General features: G+C 35.6%; 1 protein-coding gene across 1 annotated transcript in view; it reads left to right on the top strand.

Moving 5' to 3' along the window:
• The window catches only part of CDH2 (cadherin 2), a 264,972-nt gene that overhangs the window by 191,653 nt on the left and 51,523 nt on the right, over positions 1 to 21,796 (top strand). The window contains 10 exon segments of the mRNA XM_043993604.1: positions 1,151 to 1,377; positions 3,058 to 3,204; positions 6,826 to 6,993; positions 7,840 to 7,905; positions 7,908 to 7,949; positions 7,952 to 7,985; positions 11,221 to 11,393; positions 16,883 to 17,020; positions 17,749 to 17,934; positions 19,677 to 19,741. Coding sequence (XP_043849539.1) covers positions 1,151 to 1,377; positions 3,058 to 3,204; positions 6,826 to 6,993; positions 7,840 to 7,905; positions 7,908 to 7,949; positions 7,952 to 7,985; positions 11,221 to 11,393; positions 16,883 to 17,020; positions 17,749 to 17,934; positions 19,677 to 19,741 — 1,246 coding nt within the window.

The raw sequence follows: 21,796 nt of genomic DNA, 5'->3' as shown, positions 1-21,796 counted from the left end.
GCTGGTGATTTATTGTGAAAATTGGTTGAGCCTTAAAGTTTGTGAGCCTGAATGCATTTGTGTTTTGGATTGTTCATTCTAAGCCATAGGATAATGAAAAATAAGGGAGTGAGCATTGAATAAAGGACAATGAGGAGAGCAGCTCAACTACAAAAGATTGGGTTTTTTTGGAAGTACAAAGAAGGATGCACAGGGAAGGTTTGGGGCATAATATGAATAGTTTTGAAACCAGTCAGAAGTTTAGGCTTGATTTGATTGGTAAGCAGTTGGGATTCATTATGGGTTTGTCAGCAGGGAGTGGTGTGACAAGATGAAAGTGGTGTTAAAGGAAGATTAACTTGTCAATTGTATACCATACATGCCAAAGGTGGGGAAAGACTCGAAGAAAACCAGTTGGGCGATAGTTAAGACTACATAGGAATGAAATGATAAAAGTTTCCAGTAACTGTTGTTGTTTTTTTTTGTTTTGTTTGTGGGACAATGAGGGTTAAGTGACTTGCCCAGGATCACACAGAAGGGTCAAGTGTCTGAGATCAAATTTGAACTCAGATCCTATTGAATCCAGGGCCGGTGCTTTATCCACTGCGCCACCTAGCGGTCTGGTCCACTAACTGTTAATGAAGATTTATAGTGTTATGTATACTTTAGGTTGAATTTATGCATGGTTCTTAGGTGTGCCAATGGTAAATGTAAAAACACTTTCTGAATTAGACAAATAGAAGGGAGAAACACCAATGTTTATTTTATAGAGAGAAGGTTATGAATGTGCATTTATATATAGCACCTATTAGCTATCAGGCACTGTGCCAAGTGTTTTTATAGATATTATCTCATTTGATCTTCACCACAATCCTAGAAAGCAGCTGCTATTATCATTCCTATTTTACAATTGAGGGAACTGAGGCCGACTTGCCTGGGGTTGTACAACTGTCACTGTCTGAGGCAGGATTTGAATTTAGGTCTTCCTAACTTTAGGCCTAGCACTCTATGCATTGCATTCTTTGCCTCTTGACAACAGATAAATAATATGTGGAGGAGAGAGAATTTGGATTACCTTTTTTTCCAAAAGATAAACTGAATACATGTATGTATTTTCGCCACACTGCCTACAGTGTAATAATTGTTCTTCTATTTTGGGTTTGTATTACAGTGAACTTTAGCAACTGCAATGGAAAAAGGAAAGTACAGTATGAAAGCAGCGAACCAGGAGATTTTAAAGTGGATGAAGATGGAGTGGTCTATGCAGCAAGGAGTTTTCCACTCGCTACAGAGCATGCTAAATTCCTGATATATGCCCAGGACAAAGAAACTCAGGAAAAATGGCAAATGGCAGTGAAACTTAGCCTTAATCCGACAATCACGGACAACCCGGTGAAGGTACTCTTTGCAAATCTTCCTCGGTGATTCTATCTTAAAATCTGATTTTAAAAAGTATAACTTGGACTTCTTCCACTTATATCATACTAATAGGATACTAGTACTTAAATAAATTTCAGACTGTAGTAACCTTAACAAATTTCATACCACTTTATTTAGTCTTGCAAGACATTTAGACTAATTTTAAGCATATAAAAGTTGTATTCGAAATATTTCTTTGTGTTTGAGATTTATAGCTATGTTTAAATTACAAGTAGTTTCTTTATTTTTAAATTTCTTTGAAAGCTTTACAGTATTTATTCAGCAGTTAATATAACCACAAAATAAACAATTCTTTGCAAGGTATCATCCATCAAGTTTATTAGATGGGAATTGTAGATTTACAGCAGAAGCAGGAAGCATTCCTGGCAAGGAGTATTGGTTTTGTCTTGTTCCTTAATAATCAAATTGGAGAGTGGTGAATTATTTATAATACCAGACAGACTTTTAGGAAAGATATACTCCCTCTGGTGGAAACTGTTATGAACCAAGATAAAATAACTTAATTATAGCCCATCAGAGTACAGTTAAATAAATAACTCCTTCACTAAACTGTTATGATAATGTTTTACAGAATACTTTGTTTCTTTAGTTTTATTTAGAAAAAATGAGGGAAGGGAAATGCCCGCCTAAACATTTTGAATTCCAAGATTTTTAAGGAGAGCTATAAAACTACTTGATGCATAGAGAGTTAATTTATATATTATGCATTTATGTATGTATTATAGTTATTTATACCAGTAGGTAGGGAATAGCCTCTGCTATCACAAATGATAATGATGAGATTTCTTCAGTTGACTCTAATTTTATTAAAGATTTGTAAAGTGACGTTGTTTTATTAGAGGAAACAGAAGCTACTGACTAATGGCTTGAAAAGATATGTTTTTGTTGAGTAGGTTTGTGCTAGCCACTAATGTACATACTTTCACAGAAGTAGCAAGTGATAATGGCTAAATGTCTGCAGATACAGAAAGAAACAAAGAAAATGTTGGCATCCCGCAGAGATTAATGTCCAGTGTGAAAGAGTGGGTCATCTATAGCATCCATCATGGCTGACATAGGTTTAGAATAATTACAGCATTAATTCTGTGGGATTTAATAGGGTCATAAATATTTGAGACATTCCTTACCAGTATGTATTAAACTTCTCTTGGAACTCAAATTATATTTTAGCACACCAAGATTTAAATTTATATACAGTAGCACATTACCTGAACTGTGGGTTCCAACTAATGAGGAATATATAAAGGGGTACAATTACATATTGCTCAATATTAAGTCCTATCTAGTTGGTTTATTGAAACAGAAACTAGTTTACACACATTTGTGGCACAGAATAATTGCTTGTGATTCAGCTATCAAATCAAATCAACAGCATGCTCCTAACTCTTGTTTGATTGCTTATTGTTGCCATTGGGGGGGGGTTGTTTTAATTTTATTATTTATAGGGCTTTAGATAGAAAAGGATTTTCTTTTTTCTTTTTCTACTCCTCAGCAAAATTGGATGTCTCTTTTTGTCGAGTTAATGATGTTTTGTCATAAAGTCATAGTTATGTAATAATACTGATATATCTGAAGATATTATTTGCACTAATATTCATAGCAACACGATACTTAATTTCAATCCTTTTTAATGCAAAGGAACCTCAAGAAATTGAAGAAATTGTATTTCCAAGGCACTTATCAAATCATAATGGCTACCTTCAAAGACAGAAGAGAGACTGGGTCATTCCTCCAATCAACTTGCCAGAAAACTCAAGAGGACCTTTTCCTCAGGAGCTAGTTAGGGTAAGTTAGCAAAATTTTAGAGCAAGATTCATAGTTTTATTAAAAAGCAGACCAAGCTTCTGTTTTATTTTTGTTTTTGTTTGGGGTTAAGAGGGGTGGTCCATAGATCATGGTGATGTGCTTCCTTGCTGCATTTTTAAAGGATTTATTGCCTGCTAGCTAATCAATCATTTTCCTTCCAAAATAGAAAATTGAGACATTTTTATCAAGTCCCTACTCAGAATTTCTAGTGACTCCCTATTCCCTTTATTAACAAAATATATACTCGTTTCTTTATCATAATCTGGTTCTAACCTACCTTTCCAGACTGCTCACTCCCCCGTAGAGGCCATGTGTTCCAGCCATGTTAAGCTAGCCATTCTTCCTTGAGCTTGACTACACGTTTTAACCTCTATATCTTTGCACCTTGCTTTTCAGAAACCATAGCTTCTTACACATTTCAGTTCCAGTTCTGCTCCCTATAAGTAGTTTTCCCCTGATCCTCTAGTTACTTATACTCTCTCCCCTCCTCAAAATATTTTGTATATATACAGTTTATATCCATCTTTCCTTAATCATCTCTGTCAAAGTCAAGTTCATTGCACTAGAATCCCTGCCTTTCTACTCGAGAAAAAAGATTTAGAAACAGGCAATTGAAATAAATGCAGATGGTGATATATATGAGTGTATCTTAAAGGAAGTTTTGTATAGCAGTTGAATTTTACTTTTCCCTTATTTTGCATGAATAACAGCGGGTACAAAAATTGCGCATATTTTCATCTTTACTGAAAAAGTACTGACCCATTTATTCAAAGAAAGTACATGATTCAGAAATGCAGCATTGCTCTTCATTAAAGTATAAATTCTCTCTCTCTTTCTCTCTCTCTCTCTCTCTCTCTCTCTCTGTCCCTCTCTCCATTTCAGACCCTTCTCATTCTGGCCCCATCCTGATTTTCCAGATTTATTTCACATTACTTTTCCTCACCTACTCTATGTTGCTGTTTTCTTTGTCTCTTGCTTTTGAACATTTGCTTAGGCTATATACCATGTCTGGAATGCTCTGTCTTGTCACCTCCAGCTAGTTCCATTCATTCAAAGCTCAGTTCAAATGCCTCTCCTTCAAGAGGTTCTCCCAAATTGTTATACCCCCAAATTATTTTATTATCTATTTTCTATTTATGTATATATATATATATATATATATATATATTAGGATGTGCTGGTAAATGTTTAAAAGCAATTGCTTAACTTCTAAATTTAATCTGCATCATTAGCATTTTCTGTACCACTTTCTTAAGTCTAGACAATCAATCAAAAAAAAAAGAATAATTGAAGCTCTAATTGTATTCTTTGCTGATTCCTGGGATGTAAATGTTCACATACATAGCATTTCCCCTTATTGTGCTCTCTTTGAAAGCAAGTGTTTTGTTTTGTTTTTGTTTTGTCTTAATATCCTCAGTGCCTAACAGAGCCCTTGGCACTTAGTAGATGCCCAACAACTACTTTAGTTAAGTTAAATTGATTTGAGAATAAAACCTTCACCTTTTCTGTTTGTGATTAATTTATTAAAGGCACTGATTATTGGCAAATCTTTTGTGCTTAATTTTTTAATCCCATTTTTATTATTGTGTCACGTTGATGCAGAAATCTGCAAATGAAATAATTACATGTATCAGTCATATGTCTAGAGTCCTGTCTAAAACATCCATTGACTGCTTATGATTTTCTCACTGGATGAACCTTGAGAAGAAATATCAGGTCAATAAAGTTTATCTTTGGCGTTCTGCTATATCCTTTTGAAAAGCTCTCCTACATCCAGCTGCCCCCTTGTGAATATTTTAATCCCCCCAGGAGTGTTTGCATTTTATAGCTGGGGTTTGTTAAGTCCAATGAGTTCCTTAATTTTTCATAAAATGTTTTTCATTAGTACCATCCTTTTAGCCTGGAAGGAAAAATCACCTCTGTTTCATTCTGCCTGCATGTACAAATATAGCCCTAAAGTTAGTTTGACATTTCTAAAAGATTCAAAATTCTAAATCCCAGATGCAGTGTATAAGGGATATTGGACAAAAGTTCTTGTTTTTATTTCCCAACATCAATTTCATTCCACCCCCTTTTCCCCCATTTGCATAGCTACCACCTTTGTCCAGGGCCACCCAGCCCTTACCTATATTGTTGTAATGACCCTCCTGATTGATTCCTCCCTCTGAAGCCTCTCTCCACTAGAGTCCAACTAGCAATGTTGCCAAAGTAGTTTTCTGAATGCGACCCAACTATGTGACTCTTTACTCAACTCCAGTGATTTCCATTGTCTCTAGGATAACATTAGAAACTTCTTGTGTTTACCTTTTATAGCCCTATATAACCAGGCCCCAACTTATCTTTCCAGCCTCATTGGTCATTCAGTATTCTCACCTTCTTCACTGTACATCCAGCCAAACTGGCCCTCTCCTGTCCCTCACAGGCCCTCCATCTTCTGTCTGTATTCCTCCCCATCCCTCCTGCCTGCTGGAATGCACTCTCTCCTTACCTTGATCTCATAGAGTTCTTCTCTTCCTTTAAGGCACATCTCAGGATGATTTTCTGATCTCTCTCTCTCTCTCTCTCTCTCTCTGCTCTCACACACACCCACCACACAATACACATACATACACAACACTACACACAACACACACCCTTCCCCAAACTACTAATTCCTTCTGTCTCACATGACTGTTTTTAACTATCTTGTAGTATTAGCATTTATTTACATCCTACATATATAGTTATATATGTATTTGTCCCTCCCATTGGAAGGTAAGATACTTGAGCACTTTTGTTTTTCATCCTTTGTACTTGTATCCTGGATACCTAATCACAATGCCTAGAAAATAGTAGGTACTCCTTTAGATAGTGAGCTCCTGGTGAACAGGGATTATCTTTGGCCTTTTTAAATATCCCCAGTGCTTAGTGCAATGTCTGACACATGGTAAGTGCTTAATAAATGTTTCTTGACTGACTTAATGAATACTCATTGAATAATCATTGATTTGGTAAATGCCAGCACCATGGACATGGATAGAAGCTTTACTTATAGCTTCAATAAGAATATTGATTGAGCTTATGAATGATGATACTTGAAACATTATGAATGAACAGCATTGTCCAAATCATTTAAAATCTTATGATGAAGAAAAGTAGTGCATTTCTGAGTTTAAAATATTATATCCAAGAAACCTCCAGGAAGGGAAGTGGTACTTTTGAAAAACCATAAAGCTTCTAAAGTTGTACTATTATTATACTACATCTAGGTAGGATTCTCCTAGAAGTTAATGCTGACCTAGTCTTCCTTGTGAAAATTGACATCTTGTTTCAAAGTCTGACAGCAGGGTACAAAGAAGGAGAGCAACCTGAAAAGTTTCAGTGCTGTGGATTGTTTTCTGTAGGTGACTTTTCTGTGAAGATATGGTATAAAAGAGAAAGAAAGAAAGGTTGAGGAAGAAAGGGAGAGCAGAAGAAAGAAAAAGGAAGGAAGGAATAAAGAAAAAGAAAGAGAGTAACTTTACACTTCGAAAAGGGCATGAGGACACACATAGTATACTTTTGATAATGAGCTCATTTAGTCTCTTCTTGGTTTAATGTGATTGTCTTTTTGATCCCTAGATTAGATCTGATAGAGATAAAAATCTTTCACTGCGATACAGTGTGACTGGACCAGGAGCTGACCAGCCTCCAACTGGTATCTTCATAATCAACCCTATCTCTGGTCAGCTGTCAGTGACAAAACCTTTGGATCGGGAGCAAATAGCACGTTTCCATGTAAGATATTTGGTTACTGGTAATTCTAGACAGCCTGCTTCACCTTTGTGCTGAATTGTGCAATTTCATTTTCACTATTTTCTGCTAAGATTTGATTTTCAGAGGTGCAATACTCAGTTACAATTGTATCTATTAAATTTCATGCTGGAGGTAGTGTTGTATAGTGAGTAGACTGAGTGCTGGGCTTGGAGTTAGGAAGACCTGGGTTTAAATACCACTTCTGGCACTAGTACCTCTAGTATCTCCCTAGAATTTATTTCCTCATGATGGAGGACCAAATGCCAGTTTTAGAATCAAGACCATCCTTCTTCTATTGCTTATTGCATGGGTGACCTTGGACAAGTCACTGAATTTCCCTTAGATCTTTTCCAGTTTCAGATTTATGACCTTATTTACTAAGTTGTTGATGGATTATCATTTACCTTAATGGAGGGGAGTTCTAATAACTAGTCTTCTCTGATGAAAATCACAAATGTCTGGTGTATTGTATATTGAACTGAACAGTTTACTAGATTTGAATAGCAAAATACATTTTATATGATGTTTTTGAGCAAAAAAAGTACCTTAAAATATTTTTGTGCACCAGAAAAACATTTCCACTCCAAATTCTCATTCCTGCTTACATGTTTTTCATTACACAAAATATTTGATAACCTTTTTAAAATATAGAAAACCCTAAATGTTAGCTTTATTATTAATCTGCAATATTAATATGGATAAAAGAGTTTATGGGAAATGTATTTTTTTCAATTTTGCCATCGATGTCATAATATTTTCACAGCATAGAAATTTGATCTGTTCACTAGTTTTGTTTTTAAGTCTAGTGAAATTGTTTTGTTTTCTGATTATTCCGCATAGCTGAGCACTGCAGTGGATATAAATGGAAATCAAGTAGAGAATCCCATTGACATTGTCATCAATGTCAGTTGATATGAGATGATAATAGACCAGAATTCTTACACCAGGTTTAGGGAATGGCACAGTTCCTGAAGGATCAAAGCCAGGTATCTGAAGATATTTAATTTTTGTGTGTCCATCAAGAAATGCTGCTTGAGTTAAGAGGTGGCTTATAAAGCATTTAAGGGGTCACAAGTGTCGAATTTTATTTTCTTCTAATCGGGATGCCTTTGAACACAAATAGAGGTAACAGGGAGGAGAGATAATATATATGTTAGAAAATAAACCAAAAAAGGTGATTATACTAGCCCACAATGATTTTTCCCTCTCTGAATTCTGATAGCATCATTCATCATTGCTATAATATCATTCCTGGTAGCATCAGCGAGTTACAAGAAACTGTAGAGGGTTAATAATAACCTGCTCAAGGTGAGCTTCCACACCATTACTTTTAAAATTATACCACACCATAAAGATGCCTGGATTAGTATGTTATGCATTGCTTTCTCTTGCTTACACAGTTGTTTAGTTAACAAGAGGCTGTTATTAGGTGTTCTTTGGGTGACCTTAACAGGTATCACTTCTGAATCCTCTAGAATAATTGATAATAAACTACCAGCTCATCAGCCACTAATACACTGATAAACTTGTCTGTACAACATTTGAGTAAGATTTCAGGTGTCTTATGTTTATTACTTAACAGAGACTTTCATTTACAGACGAGATATTTGCCTATTATACCTTAGCAGGAACCAGAATGATAAGAATTTGTAAATTTTTATAATGCTTTAAAATCTACAAAGTACTTTCTTAATTTTTAAACCAAAGAAATTAATTATTTAATTGCCTTGGAGAGAAACTGACCTTCTTCATAGAGAAAATCAAGTATACTTTTAGTCCATGCTTTGTCCAAGTCCAATTTCTGTCCCTTTGTCACTTCTTCAATAGATTACAGAATCTATAGAAAATTTGGAGTAGAGGGGGAATATAATAAGTTAGCCTGCATCATTTATCATGATAGTAGTTTCAGATTATTTATTTGAATAGAGATGGGTATAGAGACAATTAGATATTTCATTTTCAGATATAATTAGAACATTCCACAGGCAAAAAAAAAAAAGAATCTTTGATGAAAATTTATTTTAGATTTGCTCTGTTGTGCCTCTATTACATTAGTGGCAAGCAGTACATAGAATGTTGGGCCTGGAGTCAGGAAGACATGAGTTTCAAATCCATCCTCAGATAATTCCTAACCATGAGACTCTAGGCAAGTTGCTTAAACTTTGCTATAATATCAGTTTTCTTTAACTATAAAAATAGGGACAAAAACAGGCACCTCTTCACAGGGTTGTTGTGAAGGAGTCAAAACAGATTTATGTGTGCTCATGTGTGTGTGTGTGTGTGTGTGGTGTGGTGTATTCTTTTTGGGGTGAGACAATGAGTGTTAAGTGACTTGCTCAGAGGTCACAAAGCTAGTAGAGTGTCCAAGTGTTTTGGGGCTGGATTGAACTCGAGTCCTCTTGAAATCTAAGGCCAGTGTTTTATTCACTGTGCCACCTGGCTGCCCCATTTGTAAAGCATTTAGCATAGTAACCTAGCACACATAGTAATTATTTAATAAGGCTTATTCCTTCTCAATTAACATATGAAATCAAAAAGTTGACTATAATGGGCTTATTTTTAGATACTAAATACTTAATTTTAAGATAATTCCATTTCAAGACTGGTCATGACTTACATGAACTTCCTCATATTTTTTCTCCCCTTACTGCAATGAACAACCAACAACAACAAAGCGTACATGAATGAGCTAACAGTAACTTCTGGAGTATTGTGAATTTTAAATTTATTTATTTAATTCTTTCAAACAACTACTTATCCTCTCAGTCTTACTTAAAAGAACTGTAGACTTGTGATTCTTAGATCGAATGCTATTGTAAGCATTACTGCCTGTGGAATCTGTTCAGAGTACTAACATTGATTTACTTCTTACTAATTAGGATATAGTACACTGGCAAAAGATTTAAAATTTTATGGTTGAACTACTGACAAAAGAAAAAAAGTCCATAAGGCTTTAAGATTTAAATAAAACTTGCTATTATTTTTCAAATAAACTAATGTAATGAAAAGAAATTAAGTTTAGCTTAAGATGACCCCTTTTAAAAAGTATGGTAGTTTAAAGGAGAAAAAAATTCATTCATAATTTAGTCTACATGTATAATATTTCAGGATGTTAAGTCTTGTTCAGGAAAAAAAATCTAAATCACTATTTTAATGTGTGCATTGTTTTATGTGTAGCAGACATAGAATATACTGTTAAGATTTGCATGCTTATTGTTTACATTTATGTTGCAGATTTTTTTAAACAGCTCTGTGACCCTGAGCAAGTCATTTGCCTCTCAGAATTTATTTCCTCATCTATAAAATTGGCTATAAAACTTATACTATACGATTTAATTTCCTTTTAATGATGGAGTATGATATATTAGAAAGAACAACAAATTTAGGGTAAAAGGATTCTTCTGTAATACCCATTGTGACCATGGAGCTAGTCACTTAAACTCTCTGGGACTCAATTTCCTCAAATGTAAAATGAAATGATTGGTCTAAATCAGTGGTATCAAACTCAAATAGAAACAGGAGCTTCTAAACTCTACAGTGGGCTCATAATAACATAGAGAGCAACACATTAACATTATCTGTGTTCTATTGTATTATTATTTATTTTGTTAAAATTTTCTCAATTTCATTTTAATCTGGTTTGGAGGAGTCCTGAGTTTGGCATCTCTGGTTTTAGATGATCTTTAAAGTCCTTTCCAATTCAGAATCCCTGATGAACAGACAATAAATTTGGCCTTTTTTTTTTTTTTTTTTTTTTTTTAGTGAGGCAATTGGGATTAAGTGACTTGCCCAAGGTCACATAGCTAGTAAGTGTTAAGTGTCTGAGGCCGGATTTGAACTCAGGTACTCCTGATTCCAGGGCCAGTGCTCTATCCACTGCGCCACCTAGCTGCCCCTGGCCTATTTTTTTAAGATTGCCTGAGGAAAGGTAAGAGTACATAGAAGCTTTTTTTTTTTTTAACATATAAGCTTTTAACAATATTGCTATCTTGTAAGGCAATTTCTCAAAGACATAAGTAAAGTTGTATTTTTAAAAATAATTTTGTATTTTCCATTTACATCCCTATTAGAGAGTCTAAAAAGTTTTTTGTTTAAAAGCAAGAGTAAAAATTAAGATTGATCAAAGGAAGTAAATTGGTGTCCATGGGTGAAGGCCACTGATTTTTTGCAATCCTAGTTAACTGGAATAAATTATTTCTCTGACATTTGTTCTGCCTTTAGGAACTTATGTGATGACAGTGACTGCAATTGATGCCGATGATCCAAATGCCCTCAATGGGATGCTGAGGTACAGAATCCTGTCCCAGGCTCCAAGCAGCTCTTCCCCCAACATGTTTACAATCAACAATGAAACTGGAGATATTATCACAGTGGCAGCCGGACTGGATAGAGAAGTAAGCTGACACACACCTATTTTATCCTAAAAGTTTTCTTCTTTTCACAGGATCTCATATTTTATATAAGTATTCGCCTTTTGTTGAAGACATTCTTTTCTATTCTTTTTCAAGGTTAAAACATTTAAATGAGTAAAACTATGTCAACCTATAGATAATTTTATATTTAAATGTATTTTTATGATAATACCTCTTAATCTTTCTGTGCATCACATTTAAGCTTGTTGTGTTTGGCTTTTTTGATAGGAGGGGATTTGGTGAATTAAAGTAAAAATGAAAGTAAAATTATAAACAGTAGCAAGAAATTAGGGGCCAGTTTTAACATTATAATGGTTAAGATGAATTTTAAAATCATTTCTTGATATTTTTGACTTAGTGCCCAGTATTAGGGTATTTTACATGTTATTTGTTTCAGAGAAGAATAACTACTGTATTAGAATTTACTTCTTGACTTTAATAATAGATTTTGGAAACTACTATTTTGTTTATTCCATTTAGTAGTCTTTTCCCTTCTCATATTGTCATATTTTATATTGTCAAAGTGATCAAAGCAGGGGCACGTTTTCAGCTTGGGTGAATATTTTTGTGTAATCCTGTAACATTTTTGAAAATTCCAGCAATAGTTTACAGTTGAAAGCATTAAGGTATCATAGCAAAAATTCCCTAGTATTAAGAAATGAGTGTTATGGTTAATTAAAATATTATATGTACCCATACACACATCTGTGTGTATACACATATATACACATATTTATACATATATATCTACCTATCTCTATATAAATGATATATGGATATGTGAACCTTCAATTCTGGCCAGTCCGGTATTCTCTTTACCCTGTTAAAAACATAAAAATAACACCCTAGATCATTTCCATTTCTGGTAATTTGTTCATACCGTTCTTTCTGTACAGAATAGCTTTCTACTTTTTCACCTACCCAAATCTTTAGCTTTTTTCAAGGTCCAGCTCTGTTTCCAACACCTCTCCATTCCTCTTTCCCTTTGCCACTCAGACCCCCAAATAGATCTTTTGCTTTTTTTGGAGTTTAGTGTTTATTATCTGTATTAGTCACTTTTTTTTTTTAACTTAAAGAATGATCTAAGGTAGAACACAATTAGTTTTCTTGTCTTGTTTACCCAACTAGTCCCTCTCTTGACAGCAAGAATGTCTTCTTCTCATTTTGGAACTCCCCTCTCACCCACTAAAGAATCTTGCACAGTCTTGAGGTTGTAGTAAGGTACTTGTTAAATATTTGTCAAAATTAATTCACATTTCACTGAATAAAATACAAATAATATAACCAAAGCTATTGTGGAATTTAACACATTTGGTAATTCAAGAATACGTCAGTATTATAGAGATGGATCATTATGATTAGAAATGATCAATATATTAATTTATGAAAATGTCAATGAATAAAATATATGATAAATAAATCAGTTTTTCTTATGGAATGTATTATACAAAATCTTAAAATAAACAGAATGGTTTATAATTGTTAAGACTATCAAGAATTTGGATTTCATGGATTTTTTAAATTGACATAGTAGCATTGACTTGAACTGGATGAGATAAAATCTTACTATTTCAATTAGTTTTTTATATATGTATACACACATATGTAAAAAAATGAGTTCTGGAGCCATTAATAAAGTAATAGGAACCCATGAGAATTATAGTGCTCCCTGCTAAACCTAAGAGGAACATTTTGTGTATGATATATGCCTATTAAATTTTACCTGTTAACATCAAAGTACTGAAGATTGTTATTTGAAGAATGTCTTTGTGTTAGAAATTGTTGAAATGCTTTTAGATTTTGTAATATTTCTTGCAGTTCTGTTATTTAAGAAGAACAGTATGACATTTCACCTCTTTTCTTATGAGAAACACTGTTATAATGTTAATAAACATAGGAAGAATTACACTTTTAAAATCATATTCTTGGTTATTTTCTCTCAAATGTTAGCTAATAGGGTTAGCCATTTATCTTATCTTGCAAGTCTTAATGTATGTTTGTTCTTCATAGATAGTCCCTGGTTCTGACATGCAGCCATAGGATTCTAACTTCCTTTAATCACCAGATAATCATATTTTGAATCAGAATTTTAATGTTGGAAGGGACCCTTAGGAGATAATGTAATCTAATAATGTCAGTGTATAAATCAAGAAACTGAGGTCCATAGCAGGCAGCTAGGTGGCACAATGGATAAAACACCGGTCCTGGATTCAGGAGAACCTGAGTTCAAATCTGGCCTCAGACACTTGACATTTACTAGCTGTGTGACCCCGGGCAAGTCACTTAACCCTCATTGCCCTACCACCACCCCCCAAAAAAAAGAAAGAAAGAAAGAAAAGAAACTGAGGTCCCAAGAATTTTTAATATTATATTCAAGGCCACATAGTTAATCATACAGCCAAGATTGATCTCTGGTCTCCTCAATACAAGTTCAGTGATCTTTAATTTACATCAAATTGCCTCATCACTGGTGAGCTCTAAAACTGGGAGCATTTTAAAAAGAAAGTAGAAGGAAGGATTAAAGGGAGTCAAATTACGTGGTTTGGAGAATAGAAGGCTGCAATGAGACTTTTATCACAGGGTTTTTGGTAGCAAGTCATTACAAAAACCAAAAAGGAGGTGAGACTGAGAAACTAAAGTTCTGGAGCTTGGCTAGGTATTAAAATAATTTCTTGAATGGAATGTTATGTTAAGGAACATTATAAATTCTCTGGTATTCCAATATTGTAACAAAATTCTCACCCATCTTTAATCATTTATAGTAATCCATGTTGAAGGCAAGGGGATGGATAAGTTGGTTGACTTCTTAAGGCTCTTTTCTAACGTATTGGAGATTCTTTGATTTTTTTTAAAGAAATCTGTTTCTCCTCTCGCTCAAAAACAATTTGTGTCTCTTCCCCAGAAAACATAATTGTAACAGATATAACTCTTAATGTTTGGAGTATTTTCAATAGGTTTTTTTTATACTTAAAGGGAAAAGTCTATGCTTTAGCTTCTCAGGTTTGATGTGAGGGAAGAAGTTTCCCCATGTCCCTGAGTGCTCTGTAGATGTTGTCAACTAGAACTAAGTTTCTGAACAGCCATATGGCTTTATTTTTACTCTTTGTGATACAAAGATATCAGCCAGGCATCTATTTTTGCTATACTTAGAGAAGTGATAGCTTTTCAAAACCAATTGCCATCTCCCTAAATTATATAATTTGCTTGTTAGTCTAGAATATAGTATTCAAAGACCAATGGACAGACCCCTGGAATTAAAAGAAATCTTGTAAAGCATTTAGAGAAAGAGGAGGCTGTTCAACAAATGAGAGTTTTCTGGAGCCAGCTCAAACTGAGCTTTCAAGCTGAAGTTAAATTTTCAGTGTAAGATTTTAAACCTTGGAAATTATTTGGCAAAAACTACAGATCAAGGCTTGATGCATTGTTTTGTTGATGGTCTAGACTTAAGAAAGTGATGGGGAAAATGTTAATAATGCAACTTAAACTTAAAACTGTATCGTAGATACTTTTTTTTTGAGAGCCAGTTGTTAAACATTTATTAGTTCACTCCTGAAGCACACTAGATTCTTTTGTAAAGAAAATGCCCTTTTGTAGCTTACTAAACTGAAATATCAGCATTTGAAACGTGGTAAAATTCCAAGTGGCTACTACTACTGATCTTAGTTCCCTCTTTTAAAAAAAAAAGTACTATTTTGTGACTAAAAAAAAAATTCTATCCCCTTCAAAGATTCTTTATAAAGTAAGTAGCAATACACTATATCTCCATCTAGCAAGAAGTTTGGACTTTTTAATGTTTTTTTTTTTTAACACTTCATATATTTTCTTTTTTTCTGAGAATTCTCTTCTGTTGCTGCAAATAACAGCTAACAAAAGTGACATTTCAAAGTCATAACAAATGCTTATCTTCATGGTTTTCAGCTGGGAGGCTGAACTGAATTCCCTGCAATAATCTTTCACTAACCATGAGAGCACTAAGCTGAAACGGCACTCTGGATTGGAAAAGGAAGCCGTTGAGAAATGTTTTAACCTACGTAAGCATTATAGTGAGATGTTATGGGTTAAGAAAAATGAAAGTGGCTCAGCCAGCTGTATTCCTGTCTTACTTTCATTAACAAAATGGGTATTTTCTTTCCTTTTAAAAAAATGAAGTAACCCAGACTGACATTTGGGTGGGCAGATGATTTAAGAATCTAGTCTGTGAGTTTTGAATTATCCTCTTCTTTTCCCTGCCTCCCCCTGAGAACATCTAAAACCAGTGCTGCATTTGGGTCTCTTCTGACAGAGCCTTAACTATACCTTGATAATGGGACTCAGTTTGGCAAATGCATGAAGAAATATGGTGCTGAAATGGAAAGGGGAGTGATGTTGCTTGAAATGCTTAGATATTCTGAAAATGATGAAATTTCCTATGGTTTTTCCCTTGCCAGTTTTGCTCCAGGGAATTCAGGTGTTTTAGTTCTATTTTTAGGAGTAGACTTAGAGAATTTTAGAACTGGATGGGTAAACTTCTGAGTCTTTGAGGCCCAATACCTTCTTTTTTACAGAGTCCCAAAAAGGTGAAATATTTTGGCCAAATTTATATAACTAGTAAGAGATTGAGCTGACACTAGGTCCCAGATTAATCTGACTCATAGTCTACTGCATTTTACATCACAGCGTCCATACTGCTCCATCTTCCTAACAGGAAGATTTGGCAGGTATACCAATGGGCTAATAGATCACTTATATGTCTTTAGGTTTCCCTTGGATATGTTAAGGCTCAACTCATTTCTAATTTTAAAATTCATCCTAAGTTCCAAAAACCACAGCCTCCCTTTAAATCATGATTGTATGTATCCCTAGCCAAATAACTCCAACCATTTACAAAGCCACTAAGAATAATTTTTCTGCGGTGGCACAGATAATAATGAGAAAGATGAGCCACTAATTTGATTTGACTCCATTGAAGTCTTTGTGACCTATCTGTAGCTGTAAGTAGTATATACAAATAAAGATTGAGAAGAACATTTGGTCCATTATAAATGCATCTATGCACTAGCCGCATTTTCTTTTTTTCCTCCTTACTTTATGCCTTTTGGGTTGTTTTCATTAGTGTTGTCAACTATATCTAGACCTTGAAACTGGTAGAGTAGGAAATGAAATTGAAATAAATTGATTTTGTTTGTTGCTCCTGGTCTTGGTAAATTGCAAGGAGAGGGAAACCTCATGAAAGCAAAGGCAAAGTGAAGTTCAGGATTATCTGGTCTTCACACAGGTACATGATGCTTTCCTCCACGTGTGTGCAGTGCAACAAGGAATGGAGGTATATTTATAATAATGCAAACACCACTTGAGGCATTTCAAGTGCTATTAACAAGAATGAATATGGCCATAAACTCACTGTGTAAGACCATATATTCACTATATAGAACTCCTCTTATCTTGAGGAATTAGTTTGTCTAACTTGTGTTGGCATCCTTATATATTTTTAGAAAGTACAACAGTATACGTTAATAATCCAAGCCACTGACATGGAAGGAAACCCAACATATGGTCTTTCAAACACAGCAACCGCTGTCATCACAGTCACAGATGTCAATGACAACCCTCCAGAGTTCACTGCTATGACTGTAAGTAGAGTCTGACATTCACAGAAGTTTATGTTTACAGAACCATTACAAAGAAGCTTTGCTACATATTGTAAAGGCACTCACTATATTTGGAATTTCTGTATTCTCTGAAGGTAGAATATTCTTCATCATGATATCTTTAAATAATTGTCCAAAATTTCAGTTTTCTCATAGGTTCCAGGTAGACCAGTTAGTTACATGCTCATGTCGCCACTCAGAAATGATGGCCTGTCAGATTTTGTCCTCTTTAAATGAAGCAAAAGATATTTCAGGCAAAATTGACTCGCTGACTTTGAGCAGACCCCACAGTTCTTCAACTCATAATTAAGAATTATTTCTCCATTGTCCACTTTTTAATATAATTATCAACAGTGAAATTTGAAGGGTAGGTTGCCTCCCTTACCAGCCAACTCCTCATTGTTTTATACTCTACCCAACCATTCTCTCTGAAGTTAAATAGTTACATATTCATAACATCATGACTAGTTTTTAATGTAAGCTTAAATAAAAGTCAATTAGAAAAGTAAATCAACCAATTAAAATGTCATCTTGCCTTTGGAAGTCAAATATAAATTACTTCTTTTTTATTATCTACACTATGGATTCCCCCTCCATTAGTGTGGGTTATAAAGAATTGATTATTCTGCAAAATTTGGGTGATATTTTACATGTTGTCCTTCATTTATCAAGGTCATTAATTTGTGACTGGGAATTGTTTCTTTTTGTAGTTCTATGGAGAAGTCCCTGAAAACAGAGTCGATGTTATCGTTGCAAATCTAACTGTAACAGATAAAGACCAGCCCCATACGCCTGCTTGGAATGCGGTATATAGGATCACTGGGGGAGATCCCACGGGGCGCTTTATAATTCAAACTGATCCAAACAGTAATGATGGCTTAGTAACAGTTGCGAAGGTAAGCACTAGTCCATTTCATTAATATTTGTATATAATGTGTGTATAAAGTCCACACAGTAAAATGATTTTATTTTTGTAACGATTGGAATGACGCCACCTGCTGGAGACTTACTCTAGAAGAGCTCCGCCCATGGGGTGAAGGTCTTTGAGGGCAGGACCATGCGTCTTTTCTTTGGCATCAGGAAGTGACATTTGCTTGTGGGAGGAAGAGGGGGGCGCCTGGCATTCTGACTTGGGCTCTTTCCTGGGGACTCTGGCAGAGAAGGGAGCTAGAAATGTGCTCTCCCTTTAATAGATAGATGAATGTAGGCCTTTCTCTCTCTCTTTACCAAATTCTTATTCTCCTTAATAAATACTTAAAAGTCTAACTCTTGCTAAAGCTTATAATTTATTGGCGACTACTCATTAGCTATTTTAGACAGACTAGCTAGAATTTTAGCTTTAACATTTTTAATGAATCCTAAGGAAATTGTCACCTATCTTGAATTTCAAAGGAATATATGTTATGTTTTGTGTGCATGAATGCGTATGTGCAAACACAGATAGACGCAGAACAAATTTGCCATGTGATGGAATCACATCCTTTTTACATTTAACTTGTGCAAATTAGATCTACTATATGAGAGAAAGAGAAATAACAATTTAAGTATTGATCCCAGTGATTATAAACCCTCATCTGTGATTATTCAAATCCACACTTCCCATCTCTCAGTCACTGACTTATTCCAACTCATTCTGTCACCCCCCTCAACCTCCTACTCTCAAGCCCCCCAATTTTTCCACTGTGCTCTCTGGAATGCTTGCTTCATAGGTAACAAATTGAATCTTTTCCTCTCTTAGTTCATACTCTTTCCATTTTCTTGTATTCACTAAGACCTGGCTCCCCTGCACTGATAGCTTCCCTGTCTACCCATTCCAGGATTGGCTACACTTTCATTTATATATTCCACTAACCGATCACGATGGGGGAATTGTAATATTCTTTGTTCCCCAGTGTCACTTCCAGGTTCTTCCTCTGTTGCCATTACTCTCCTCCTTTGAGACTTATTCAGCCCATGTTTATCACCCAATAAAGATTCTTATAGTTGTTGTCTGTAGACCTCAAAGACTTTCTCTTTCCTTCCTTAATGAAGGCAATGCCTGGCTCATAGTTCTTTGTTCATTTCCAACTCCTGCCCTCATATTAGATCTCAGAATACTTAATGATACCCCCTCAAACATCCTAACCTCTCTGTTCCTCAATTTATTCATTTCCCATGACCTACTTCTACATCCCACTACACCTACACACAAAGATGAACATACTCTTCATCTTGACATCATCCACGAGTCTGCTGCATCTGTGTTCATGAACTCTGAATTCATTTTCCTAATCATAATATATTGTTCCACCTCTCCCCTGCTTCACAACTCCAAACCCTGTTTTTCATCCTCACCCTGTTCTTCATTCCCTCTCTACTCTTCATTGATTTTCCAGGCCAATACCCTAGCTCTGACTACACTCTTCTCATCCCTTTCTTGACTCCTATTTGAATTGAATCATCTCTAAACTGCCCTTTTCTCCCAAATCCCTTGCCCCTTTATCCTATTGAAGATCTTGCCTTGCCAAGCTTCAGCATTGTATCACTCCCACAAACCACAGCTTTCATTCCTCATCTGCTGATGAAAAAAGCTGTAAAAAGTCTTCAAAAGCAAGCCAAATAGGTCGTGTATAAATTTATGTTATATAATCTTAACCAGCTCAATGCTGCAGCGAAGCAGTCTTTTTACACCTCACTAATTGATTCAATCCTCAAGCCACCACAGTGGGTTTTCCAAGCCTTTATACCCCACTTTAAACTTCTTGTAATCCTCCCCATGACCCTCATAGCTAAGAACCTTGCTTCATATTTCACTGAAAAAATGAAGATAGGGAGCAGCTAGGTGGCGCAGTGGATAAGGCACCAGCCCTGGATTCAGGAGGACCTGAGTTCAAATCTGGCCTCAGACACTTGACACTTATTAGCTGTGTGACCCTAGGCAAGTCACTTAACCCTCATTGCCCCGCAAAAAAAGAAAAAAGAAAAATGGAGGTAATTAGTAAAGGGTTCCCTCCTCTCCCCTGTTCTTCATCTCCTGTCACTCATATACTTTCTGCCACTCCCTCTTCCTTCACTCCTATTTTTACATGAAAGTGTAGGCCTTCTTGCCAGGGTAAACCCCTCTTCATTCACAAGTGATCCCATTCTATCTCCTGAACTTTAACTCTCTCTCTCCCTCCCCTCATCCCTACTTATTCACCAATTTCCACTTATTCTCTGTGGACTGGGTGCTTCCCTACTGCCTCTTACATACCTCACTTTCTGCTAGCTATCAACCTATATCTCTCCTCTTCTGTGGATAAACTTCATGAAAAATCTGTCTGCAATAGGTGCTTCTATTTTCTATCTTCTCATTATTTTAAACTCTCTCAATTAGTCTGGCTTCCAGCCTTATCACTCCCGTGAAACTCCTTTCTCCAAAGTTTCTTAATTGCTATATCTAATGGTATTTTCCCAGTCCTCATCCTTCTTGGCCTTTCTGTAGCTTTTGATACTGTCAATCACCCTCTTCTTAAGAATCTCTTCTCTAGATTTTCATGATATTACTCCCTTCTGGTACTCCTCCAGGTTTTCTGGCCACTTCTTTTCTATCTCCTATGCTGCATCTTTATCCATGTCATGCCCATTAACCGACTGTGGGTGTCCCTCAAGTCTGTTCTGGGGATCTCTTCTCTTCTCTCTCTCTCTACTATTTCACTTGGTGATCTCATCAACTTCCAGGGTTTCATTGATTATCTTTGTGCATATGACTTTCAGATCTACTTGTTCAGCCCTAATCTTTCTCCTACTCACCTGACCCCACTCTCCCTATTGCTTGTCTCAAACTACATGTCCTGTAGACATATTAAACTTGTTTATAGGGCACATATAATATTTGGACATCGACTTTTCCAAAACTGAAGACATTATCTTTCCCCAAATCTCACCCTTTTCCTACCTTCCCTGTTACTAAGGTACCACCATCCTCCTAGTTACCCAGGCTTACAACCGGTGTGTCATCTTTGACTCCTCACTAATCTCTCTCAACTCCCCATATCCATATCTGTTGCCAAAGCTGGTTGATTTACTTTGTGACATCTCTTCATATATGTCCCTTTCCCCTCCCTTGACACTGCTATCATTCTGTTCAGGTAGGCCACTTACCACCTCACACCTGGACTGGTAATTTTCCTGCCTTAAGTGTCTCTCTCCACTCTAATCCATCCTCCCCAAAGCTGTCAAACTGACCATTCTAAAACACAGGTCTTACCATATCACCCACCCTATACAACAAACTCTATAGTCTTTCCCTTTAAACCTTATGAATGTAATAATGAAATCCTCTGTTTGACCTCTAAAGCTCTTCAAAACTTGGCCCCTTCCTACCTTTCTAGTCTTCTTACATCTTATTCTTCTCCATGTACTCTGCAAATTAGTGACATTTTCATTGTAGCTGTTCTTCACACAAGACACTCCATCTTGCTGTTATTAGCATTTTCACTGACTCTTCCCCCATAACAGGCCTGCCTGGCTTCCTTCAAGTCTCAGCTAATGTTTCACCTTCTGCAAAAAGTCTTTCTGAGCCTTCCTTAATCTTGGTGCCTTCCCTCTGAGACTTTCCCCAATTTAACCTGTATATATCTTGTATGTGGTGCTGTCTCCTCCATTAGACTGAGATTCTTGAAGGACCTGTTTTGTTTTTCTGCTTTTCATAGTATCTCTAGCATTTAACATAGTGCCTAAACATGTACTTGGAAGTTAAGAAATGCTATTTGACTGACTTAATAGTGTGGTGGCTTG

This window comes from Dromiciops gliroides, chromosome 1 (genome assembly GCF_019393635.1).
Source record: "Dromiciops gliroides isolate mDroGli1 chromosome 1, mDroGli1.pri, whole genome shotgun sequence".
In the NCBI taxonomy this organism is placed as follows: domain Eukaryota; kingdom Metazoa; phylum Chordata; class Mammalia; order Microbiotheria; family Microbiotheriidae; genus Dromiciops; species Dromiciops gliroides.
Note: the sequence above shows the minus strand (reverse complement) of the source record. Positions and strands in the feature narration are given on the sequence as shown.